This window comes from Perna viridis, chromosome 3 (genome assembly GCF_037379345.1).
Source record: "Perna viridis isolate PV_CMFRI_1.1 ecotype Kerala chromosome 3, ASM3737934v1, whole genome shotgun sequence".
NCBI classification, from domain to species: Eukaryota; Metazoa; Mollusca; class Bivalvia; order Mytilida; family Mytilidae; genus Perna; species Perna viridis.
In genome coordinates, this window is record NC_142447.1 from 33,501,336 (window position 1) to 33,514,180 (window position 12,845).

The 12,845-nt window shown below is 32.2% G+C and overlaps 1 protein-coding gene across 1 annotated transcript in view; it reads right to left on the bottom strand.

Moving 5' to 3' along the window:
* Nucleotides 1-1,315: 1,315 nt before the first annotated feature.
* The window catches only part of LOC148621943 (chondroitin sulfate proteoglycan 4-like), a 36,901-nt gene continuing 25,371 nt past the window's right edge, over nt 1,316-12,845 (bottom strand). Inside the window, exons 3-4 of the mRNA XM_088571324.1 lie at nt 11,398-11,650; nt 1,316-10,036 (exon numbers count right to left, since the gene is read on the bottom strand). Coding sequence (XP_088427450.1) covers nt 7,828-10,036; nt 11,398-11,650 — 2,462 coding nt within the window. The 3' untranslated portion in view covers nt 1,316-7,827. The remainder of the gene's footprint in view (nt 10,037-11,397; nt 11,651-12,845) is intronic.

The following is a 12,845-nucleotide window of genomic DNA, read 5'->3' on the forward strand; positions in this document are numbered from 1 at the left end:
AACACCCTTAACTGATCGACTTTGATACAGATACAAGAGTTGATGATGAAGTTCATCTTATTAATAACTGCACTTATTTTGAAAATATATATGATCTGATCTATGAATCTAATCACAATTTTCAGTCCCTATCATCATTTCAAAAAATGTTTGGATCTTGAATTGTGAGAACAGGGATACTCTTAATCACTTGTATGTGTTCCTCCCGAAGTCGGGGATTGTCTAAAATAACACCAATTAAGTCATAGCTTTATTTCTTAGAAGCATAATTATTTAATTGCTAGGTTTTGATCGATCGCTATAATATTGTCATTTTGTTGAATATATGTCTTCAATCACTTCAGTTTTGTACTCGCTCATCGAGGGCCTTTAATTGGTCGTCTATTTGTATTCTTTGTCGTCTATTTTCAAAGCATTAAATGTCAAGATCCTTTTCCTGCTGTTGCCGGCACAATTTGTACCGGTTTAAGCGAGGTCGTGAAATAAAAAAATACCGAATACTTTTTAAAGGACATTCTAAGGGATTCGATGAATATCTCCAGCTCCGAAACCCAAAAGGATTGCACTTTCCTTTGTATGAAATTTGTTATTTAAGAATACTTTCGTCCTCACGAAAAAGGCAACATTTTGTGACGTTTTACTACGGTCTAAAATGTCATTACTTAAACGTAAGGTGTAAACCAGTCCATATTTGTTCTATACCATTTACCGTACTTTCTTTAGGGTAGTATATATCTGTTAAATATCTTCAAATACTTCGGGATCCTACATACAACTTCTTAGTGATAAGTCTCATATTTTTTTTTATCATTTTGAAGTTTTCTACTTTTTGCACTTTTCCTTTGGAGATATTTTTTTGTCTTTACGAGGAGGGGGTAAAAATATGTCAGGTTAATAATTTGTGAATGTTCTTTGCAGCTCATTGTTTTCGTTATACAGAACAGTGGCAGATCCAGACATTTTGAAAAGGGAGGAGCCCGCTTACTGACATGAAGGGGTAACTGGTGACTTTCATTTTTTTCTATAAAATCAACCAAACTTTTTAATCTTAAACTAACCTCGCACACCTTTGGATCCGCCGGACTACGGAAAGAAAGCATTTCCATATTAAATCATTGTGGGTTTTTGTTTAGTTTGACTTGTTATACTACATGCTGTCCTCTACAGATTAATACCTTTCTGTTCTTTTAAGATATCTTTTTGCAAACTCCTTGTAGAATGGTTCATACCTACCAGTACTTGCAGAGAATAGCACAGTAGAATTAATCTTTAAATGGGTTGCCATATCATTAAGGACCATACATATAATCCATAATCTTGTTTTATGATTTATTTGTTATACTTCAAGTTGGCACATTTATTCCAAATAACAAAGCCAAAAACAAGTAATGAATAGATAATGTAAAATTGCATAACATTCACTTTATGAAGATTACACAAATATGGCATCAAAACAACTTGCATGTATCAACAAAATTTACATCCAAAACAAAAAATGTACAACCTTAACATACATAGTTCATATTCAGTATTGACAATGAGTATTTGATTAAAAGTTAAACATCTATAACATACTCTCTCATAACACCCTACCAGTGGCAAGTCATTCAAAGTTTTAGTTGAAGTTATCTTTCTTATGACACACATACACTAAACTGTGAAAAACAGAACTATAAGAAATATCATACAGCATTAAAATAAAAATTACGAAGAAAGATTGTAAACAAATTGAACAATGGAACAACATGATTGGTATTATAACATCTGCTGGTTATTAGAAATAAAATGATTCATGGCTTAGTCAAGGAAAACATCTGCATTGATGCTGTTACCCTTTCTGTGACACACTTCACTGTAATTGTAAAACAACATGTTTAAATCATTAAGAAGACCAATAATAAAATTACACAATAATAATAAAAGAATGTACTGATGTCAGATGATGTGACTGCGGTACTCAGATATTGATTTCTTTATTGAGCAGAACACTCCCATTCCTTGTAAAATCAAGCATGGAAAATGATCACTTACACAATATTAATTTGTATTTTAATGGGGAAGATGGATGTAAATGATAATAATGAATATAAATTCATACAAGTTTTTGGTTTTGTTTCAATGCTTTCACACGCTGTATCTAGATGAACTGGAAACTATATGAATGTTGAAAATATAATATAATGTGCACTAATGAAACAGTTACCAGTACATGGGCATGTAACAATACTTTTAACATTCAAATGAAAAAAAAATATGATATCATATTATCACATTTTATTATATAGATAGCAGTGATTTACCGAATGTTACCAGTGTAATAAATTTTGAAAATTCACACCGTGAAATAAATTAAATAAATTCACTCTCAAACTTTCTCCAGCTAAAAAGTTCCCCCATCACAGAATTTAAAATTCATGTTGATCATATCCATGAATTATGAAGACAATCTATATGAAAAATAGGATAATCAATTGGTTATTCACCTTCCAATTTATTATCCTACTAATACTACCATGCTTAACAAGCCGGTTTCTTTAAATATTTTCAAATACACCACAAATGGTTTAATTTTCATCTGAATTTTGAAAATCCCCCTCTGAGTAAGTTGCTTTCTTCGACATGAATTTATTATAATTGTTTTTCAGATACCTTTTCCATGACTTAAAGCTATTGACTTATTTAACTTCTGAATCCAAAGTAAAAAATGCTCTTAGCTATATAATACTTCATAAACCATTGACAAGAATATAGAATACCTTATAACCACTAGATAATATTCCCAGACAAGGATTAATCAACAGTCTTGTTGTCACAGGTTATAAATACTGATGGTGAAGGCAGATACATTCTATCAAACCCCTTCCCATCTTATTAGATCACAAGTTCTAACACAGATTGAGCATTATGAAATAAAATTTCTTGGCAAAAATCAATTCTCCATTGTGAAAATTCTTGGTTGCTGCATTGATATCCAACAAATTACAAGCAGTAGGTAGTTTCCCTTCTAGGAATGATTCAATTGAGAATGAGACCATTAATATGACTATGACATCAGCAAGAGACCATTAATATGACTATGTCATCAATCCAAAACTCATAGCTTAATAGCCCTCATCAAAAGTTTCAACTTGCAACCAAATTTAAATAGGTTAAATCAATTTTATCTCTCCAGAACTAAAATAAAAGAAGCAATATTTTCAGTCTTTTATACAGAAACATACACAATTACTAATCAAATGCTATCAAGGAAGGGGTAGTAGACACAACAGCTTATATCCATACAGATAAATCACTACAAAAGCTTTTACAGAAACTAATTTTCTTATCTTCCACATTATAACATTCAGGATAAAGGGTATGAATCTCTTGAGACTTTTGATGTTGACAGTAGGGCAACTCATTTGTATTCAAGCTTCCATTTGACAAAGACAGCCATGCCAGCCATGATGAAATCGAAACATTGCACTGAATCTTAAAATGACAAATGAAATTTCATTAAGTTTGAGAAAGCGTAAACACAAATCCAAATCCAAAGGGATCAGAAAGAACCTTAATATAATTTGACTTATTAGATAAAATGAAGTTCACAATCAGATAACATTGATCTAAACATCTGCCTGTATCATCCACCTAGCCAGAGATACTACATGCAAACCTATAATTACAAATGTAAAGTGTTGGAAAACCCACTATCGAAACTTAACATGGTATTGGTGAATATTAAATGGAGATAAACATGAAGTAAGTCGTGATGCAGATTCGACATGCAACACTACTATTATTCATGTATTGGTATTGAGTATGTATGAAGCATGGTTTAAAAGGAAAAAAATTGAAAAAAAAACATGTACTGACATATATCAACTGATATACCAGGTTCAGTATATAAACCAGCTTCAACTTTAACATAGTTAATCAGATTGGACATGATGTCCATTAAGGGATATTAAATTCTAGATGTTTTCATTGAATGATATCAATACATTACAACACTATTTTTCCTATGAATATTGGTACATGCACAGAAAAGTTTAAATAAATCAAGACCAGCTATATTCACATACATTTCATGGGCAGATCAAAGGATCTATAAAAAGAACAGGAGTTCCAAGCTATTATTAGCACATTTTTCAAAATTTGGCACAAAATTATCCAAATTTCCAAACAAATAAACGGGTTCCAACCACGGAACTCTGCCCCTGGACTTCCACTGCATGTACTAGTATCTGTTTCACAGATTTATTTATGCAATCCATTAGTACAATGTATATTTACCGACCCTTAAAACTATAAATGGAAGCTTCCTACAAAAAAAGAACTTTCCACATATAAAGCAAATCTGCATTAAAATTTCATAACCCTTAAACCATATAGCAAGCAAAGAATCATAAATATTAGATCTATCATGTGAACTAACGCCTACAACTTATGTCAGAAATCTGAAATATTTTGTCTGCAGATGCTTAATATTGAAATCAATCATGAAAATACTGAAATTCACTTATGACCACCTGATACTATAGAATATAACATGGAAACAACAATTATTGAACCTTTCTCCATGATACAGTACTGAAACATTATTAAAAGAAGCAGGTCATGGAATATATTGAACAATTATTGAATAAGACTGTCTGTAGCAAACTGAATTGTTACTACAACAAATGAGGTTAGTTTACGATAAGAGATGGGGAAAACCTCATTCCATCAATAAATTATCATCAGGAAATCCAAACAGAGTTCTATCATGTAATATGATCACAGTTAATAACAGACCATTTAGTAAATATGGATCAGAGAATACATGGGAGAGGCTACACATTGATTAGTCTGGCCTTGATGTTATAAACTCTCATCAGTCCTAATCCTTTCAAATTAGAATTTATAGATTTATACAGAACTTTAAACTTATTTGTCTATACGTAATTAAACTTTTAATGAGACCTATATAAAATTGGAATTTAGCCATTTAAAGAACTACTGATGTACTAGACGTCTCCCTCTAAGTCATTTTAACTTGTGTAAAACCATAGTGTTGGGAAACTCTAAAATACCTGCATAGGCAAACATTCAAAGGCACACATTAAGCTGTAGAATTGCCATGGATACAAATAGGAAGACTCTACTTCAATCTAGCACCTTCTCTTATCACAAACATTGATCACATTCTAGAATAACATCTTATTGAAAAAATGATCTGCATTCAACCCCTTCTATTATCTTTGAATACCTTTTATCACTTGGAAATATACTGGTACAATAAAACGTACTAACCCTGTAGTATACTGAACTAAAAAAAAAAAAAAATTCATTTTCAATACCAGTAAGTGCCATCATTAAAACTATACTAGTAGATAGTTAAACATTTTTAAACTTTTTTAATTGTGATTTTTTGGATTATGATCTGTATTTTTAATAAATGCCACCAAAGAAAACTTGATATATTTGGCTAAATTGAACAGGGCCATTTGATCACTATATTATAAATGTAACTATAGTATCTATAATATAATTAGTTTTCAGTCAATACCTTCTTTAATTGAAATATAACCTGCACTTATTACTGCATTCTATACTTCAATCTAATTACCACTTTAAAAGAGGCTTCTGTTTGAAAATGTATATGAAGTTCCTTCGTACCAAGATAACATGTGAACTTCTAGACTTATACCATTAAGTACATTAGTATGCTACCTTTAAACACAAAAACATGATTACGATAATTATGAGTGACTGATTTATATTTGTATGAATTGATGTCTTCAAAACCTAATCTCCACATATCATGTATAACTTCGAACACACCATGCATACTAAGTTTTTTTTGCTTTTAACAGCTTTATATAGAAGGCAACCTATATATGATGTATCAAAATGGACAGGTGGTAATGGAACATTTCCAGGTACACATATCTCCTGCCAAACACATCTGTCATACAAATTTCCACATTCATAACTCCAGGTATACATATCTCCTGCAAAACACATCTCCAAGCAAATGTACCTCCTGTCACACACATCTGTCATACAAAATTCCACACATCTCCGGGCATATGTATCTCCTGTCACATTCATCTGTCATACAAAATTTCCAGGTTCATATCTCCTGGTACACATATCTCCTGCAAAACACATCTCCGGGCATATGTATCTCCTGTCACACACATCTGTCATACAAAATTTCCAGGTTCATATCTCCAGGTATACAAATCTCTACACATCTCCAGGAACAAATATCTCCTGTCTCACACATCTCCTGTCACACATACATCTAGGTATACCCATCTCCAACTACATCATGCATCATCATTATTACTATAATAAATATTTGTTTTTAACAAGCATCATATACAGCTAACAGTTTAAGGTTTTACATTAAAGAAAAACAAATTCTAGCATTGAATTTACCTAATTTCAATTCATCAGGTTCTACAAAATACAAACTTTGCACAGCTTAAACAAAAAAAATAAAGATATGAAAAGCATCATTAGGAAGTAAGAAAATTATTTGATGTAAGACTGAAGACAAGCTCTTTATATACTGTAAATGGGTAATATTTATTGTCATCAGTTGAAATAACAGAAATTTGGTTGGTTTTGATTTCACTTATTTCATTCAATCATCTGTGATTTTTTTTAATAAACAATTAACACTTGGTTGGGAATCATAATACATGGATTTACCCAACCACAGAAAAATATAAAACCTATGAAAACTGAACAACACAAATAATCATTGTTTCACAGTAATTATATACTACTTTTATATATTGCTGTAGTTTCTAAATACAAAAAAAAATGTAATGCTCTCAATTGTCTTTGAAAAAAGATAAAAAAGATTGCCCATTACAATGTTTAGATAAAGCCTACAGTTAAGAAAAAGGTAGACTAATAAAACAAAGATTTCCTCCATAAATAGAAGTGGACTTTACTCTATCACAAATATTGCTACATTGCACAATTTCCTCACTTAAATAATGCATAGACTTACTTATCAATACCACAATCAATCCTGTGATGACATTAATGGAATGAAGCATGAACAACTTATAAATTCTGATTAACACTAGTCCAAGTACTGACCATCTAAATACATATAATAATATGGAAGGCCACTACTAAAAACGTACATTTCTAGATTAGCATCGATTCACAGAATAGTTAAAAAAAAAAATTTTCATCCATACTCATTTTTTCAAATGTAACAAGGACAAAATTTAACTTTTTTTAACGAAAAATGGAATGAGATAATCGAAGTTACATGTAATGATGACAATCTAGAAATATGAATTGTGGCCCAGACAAGGACAACAATTTGCATTAATGACAAGAACTGTAGACACATTTAAATGCATTTGATATTTTAATAAGTAGAATAAAGTTATTGATATGATTATATAAATGGAATGGACCTTTTAAAATTTGATATACAATGTAATAACAGATTTACAGTAGCAGAAATTTATTACTACTCTACACTTGGATAATAAATGTATATAATGTCCATTATACCACCAAATCCATTAACATGAAATGTATAATGTCAATTATATCATTTAAACATTGGGTTATTTTAATCTACATTTATATCTACATATAAGTAATTGAAAAGAAAATCAGCATGACTATAATAAATTTTGAAAAGTCTAATTAAAAAAGCCTGCAATGTTTCTAAAGTTATTTCCAGTACAAACATTTAGAACTAATTTGTATTGATTCCTGAATTGTTACGTATTAAATTTATTCTTCACCATCCACTATCATTTATCAAAGCATGGGAGAATCAATCACAAATAAAAAAGATGAAACATAAAAGTTATTGTAAATTCAAACCCAATATTGACTATCACGTAGTACCGGGTTTGTAGTCCGACAATGCTGTAGTATCTCTGGATCCATCAATGATGACCATTCAAACAGCTCTGTACTAGTATCAGATCTAACACTATATCCTGACATTCTACTAGTACTCTCATTGTCTTCATTATTCAACAACGTCACTTTACACTGTGGAACTTTCCCCCCTACTTCTGATGTGCCATCACTATGTGATATTAGTCTATATTCATCATTTCTCCCCCTTGGTGGAGGTAAATTGTAATAATTTTGATGATCCTCTAGAAAGACAGCATCATCATCAGAACATGGAGTTTCCACCTGCTGAGGTTCTATGTGTACATGCGGCTGATCTAAAGCTAGTGGACCAGAGATGGATGGTCTCATTCTTTTCTCATTTGACGGTGGATCAAATTCTCTATGATGTCTACGTCGCCACAGAAAGTATATCACTAACAAAACTATAATGAGTAAAACAAATAATGGAATAAGAATGGCTAAAATGATCACAAAATCACTCTTCGCATCAGGTTCTATAACTTCAGACCTTTTGGGATTTTTGTCTGTTGTATTCCCTATGTCATATATAGCAGGGGTAGTATACCCCTTCGGTGGAGTGAGTTTAACACTAAACCTACCAGCAGCAGGCTGAGAGCCCTCTGATGATAACATATACCCAAAACCATCCCATAAATCTTCTTGGTATGGAATGTTGTTACTAATGGAATAAAACACATTTCCATGTAAAACATCTTGATGAGAGAAGTATGAAATAGTTGTGTACTCGGTATGTGAATCTGTGGACCTACGCATCCTTCTTGGTCCTAACAATAAACCATACTTTGGCTTTTCAATAACTTTAAACTGAGGAATGTGTCCAGTTAAATTAGCAAGCTTCCCAGCATCCAGATATTTAGTGGTAATGGCAACTTTTTCCCCAATAGGAACACTGAATGGGTGAGTGACTATAAGTGGTTCAACACCTATGTTAATTGTTCTACTATGTATCACAGTTGCTGGATCTACTCCAGGATAAACAATATCCACAATGAAATAATCCACATATGAACTTAGATCATGCTGTAGGTAATAAATCAGTTCATCATCTATGTCTGTTTGTTTAAATGACATTACAACTGATTTGCCTGAGTACAGTGCACCATATCTGGGAGGAGAGGTTACATTGAAATAAATATTACTCCTCAAACCATTAGTTTTCACATTCACATTGTGTCTGGTTATATCAACAGTGGTGTGTGTTTGCATCAGCTGAATGTGATGGTTATTGACCAGTTCTAATGACACAGGAATTACTGTTATGTAGCATGATCTACTCAAAGCAGGGAAATGTCCATCAGACACACGGAAATGAAATGTTGTTGATGGACTCCTTCCATCATGTTGAAATTGTATTTTCCCATCATCAATGTCTTTTTGGGTAAATCTGTTAATTAATTTCCTAGGGTTGTCTTTAAAACCTATCACCCCATTTCTTGGTAGTATTGTAAGTGAGTATATGATACGATTTGATGGAGTATCTAAGTCCTCAGTTTTCAGATCATTGCTGGTAATATCAATGTTCATTCCCTGGACTACATACAATCTTGGATTAGTAGTAATAAGTTTAAATGATTCATCATTAACAGGAGTAATGGAGACGGTAAAGTTTAAAATAACATCTAACTTATGATTCCCAGCAAGTCTTATTCTTAGGCTAAAATCATCACTAATGGTTTCAGAGTCATCATGTTTATATTTAACAACTCGTCTATTAACATCACCCTGACTGAACGATTTGCCTAAATGTATCTCCCTGTCATGCAGGAGCAACATTCCATGTTTAGGAATTCTGATTAAAAGGAATGATACATTTGCTTGTCGCTGAACAGTATGAATTCGGCGTATATAGTCTGTTATATCAATATGATCTCGTGTTAGGGTTACCTGCCCTCCCTCTATGACATTCAATTGTCCTTTCTCATTAAAACTTTGATCATCCTTCCCAGGAACATTCTGGTAAGAAATGTCTATTTCAAAGATAAGATTTTTAATTGGTTCTGCATATAGTGTGGATACTTGGAATACAAACTGGTCTCTCTCATCCCATTCTGTGTCTACAGCAGTGTGTTCATAAAAGATGAGTCCATTTTCTATGTCATCTTGCCTAAAGGACTGTAATTCTAATGGTCTTTCATTATATCTACAAAGGAGTTTAAGGTAGCCACTGAAAACACTAACTTTATAAACAATAACTGCAGAATTATCAACTGATCAAATGTATCAGGTTATGAAGTTACATGTATTCATTTAAATAACAGTCACTTATCATTTCTCAGTTTAAACATGAAGCTCACAAGAGCCTGAATTGCTAACCTTGATCCTGGCATTTAAAGGGCAATAACTTCTACATGGGCTGACCAATCATATACAAAAAAAACACCTCATCACACCCGACCCATTTTGTTATTGTTTTATTATCACACTGAGCACATTTTGTTATTAAATTGGAAATGTGTTTATTCCAGCTTCCAAGTTGTAAGCACAACAAAGATAAAATTTTAAAAAATGACACTTATTGTGAATAACTCAAACATTGGTTACCCAATTACCACCAAAATTTGCAGATAGGTAGACATTATCACACTGAGTATTTCTTATTATTACATTGATAATTTATTTCTTACTGTTTCAAAGTAATTTGCTGCAGCATTCTCAAAATACAGTAAAGGGAAATGAATCCAACACCTGTTGACAGAACATCATGAAAATTCGCACATGGGTAGACCTTATCATGCTGAACATTTTTACCTCCTACCAGATTTTTGCTGAGACTAAATCTTATTTTGCAAAAAACTGCTATCTTACCCATATGATCAATTAATAGTAATGATGGTTGTGTTTTTTTTGGCCAATGGCTATAATCAACACAATTTTTAAAGTAGACATACTAAGAATCAAGGAAGATCCAGTAACAGTTGGAAAAGGGATTTGGAGGCAGACATGAAAAGATTGGGAAAAAACTGGGGTGAACTGGAAAGAACAGCCCAGGATAGAAATTGTAGGTGGCCTATGCCCCAGGAGTGGTAAAAGGCAATGAATGAATACCAAGGATCATTGTGACCAAGTTTCATCAAAATCCTTTCAATAGTTTCAATGGATTTTCAATGAATTGGCAGACGACCATGGCGACAAAGTGATGACAAAAATGCAGATGGCCCTATGGGCAAGGTGAGCTAAAAATTGGATCAAGTAGTTACTGCAAATGAATTACATTCAGAGACAAACTAGAATAGGGATAGTGATTGGAAAATACTTAAACCTTATAACTGTTGTCTTGTAAAAGATACATGTATATACTGTAGTATATTAATTTTTTTAAAGTGATAAAAATAAAATCTTATTCATGGCAAATTAGATATGTTTGGTTTTTAAACTTAAGTGACTAAAAAATACTTGGTAGAGCCTTTTTTCAATCATCCATAAAACAAAATGCTATTTCATTGAAACGCAAATGGGCACAACACCTGAATTGTAAATTTTAATTAAAAACTAAATGAATACCTTGTAATAATTCTTCCTTTCTTAGGTTTTGACAGGATATCATATATAATGGGTTTAGTGAGTTCTGTAGTATTGGTCTTGGCATACAGGTAATTCTTGGTGATAGCTTTAGTTCTACCAGGGTATACCCTCAACTGAGAATTTCTCAACAAGGAAAGACTCAGAGTTTTAGACGACACATAGAACTTGTGTCGACGTCCATCACTGTTCAAACCATCTGATACATGGAAACTGAATTCTCCATTGGTTGCCCCTACAATGTTATATAAAATATTTGAATGAAAGAAATTGAACAACAATACAAAGTTGTCTTAACTCCATACAATGTAGTCAGATATATAATCAATTACGATTCCATAACAATTTTATTTTTAATCTATAATATGAATATATTAATTTGAAGAGACATAAATACTGAACTTTCCTATAACAAACTAGAGGCTCTAGTGAGCCTGAATCGCTCACCTGGTCAACAAGTCTTTTTTAACTTTCCAAAGCTCGACTCTTGACCTTAATGTACTATTGTCATCAGAACCATTCAATCAATTGAGAGCATCTTAGTTGTTTACTGGGTTTTATGAAACAGATCTCTCATACTGGTAGTCATTTTTTTCATGGGTAATGAAATTCAACATTGGTCAACAAATCTTTATGAAAATTTCATCATAGGTCGGTCTCACCATGCTGATCAATTTTACCATGTCAAAATTTAGCTCAACCCATTTGTTTACAAGTTATTTCCAAAAATCTTCAATGGTCTATTTTTAGTATCATTGGCCATGTTTTTTGCCAGATCAAAAATCCCCACATAAAGACTATTAAGGATACTGTAAGGTACATTCATGCCAAGTTTGGTTACAATCCATCCAGTAGTTCAGGAGAAGAAGATTTTCGAAGTTGGAGATACAAAAATTCTGGACAAAAATCTATTTTAGTACCCATAACTCATTCATTCGTCAAGGGTTTTTTTCTGAAAATTTTGGCATGGGTCAATCCAATCAAGCTGAACAATTTAACTCCCTGTCAAATTTTAGATGAACCCAACTCCTTTTGAATTACATGCAAAATTCTGCAATTTGACTTCTATGGTCTATTTTTAGAAACGACGGCCTTTTTTTGCAAGATAAAAAATTCACATGCACAGACTGTTAAAGATGTTCTAAATAACATTTATGCTTATTAATTTTGTCATAGGTGCACCCCATTATGCTGAACAATTTTACTCAACCAAACTGTTTTTGAGTTATTTGCAAAATTCTGCAATTTGACCACAATGGTCTATTTCTAGTAACAGTCGCCATGTTTTATTTCCAGATCAAAAATCCTCACACATGGATTGTTCAAAATACCCTTAGCTAGCATTCCACAGTTTCATTTAGTTTCGCAATTTTGGCTAGGGATGAAAAAATAAATAATTGAAAATTGATGGTTGCTATGGTGGTTATAAA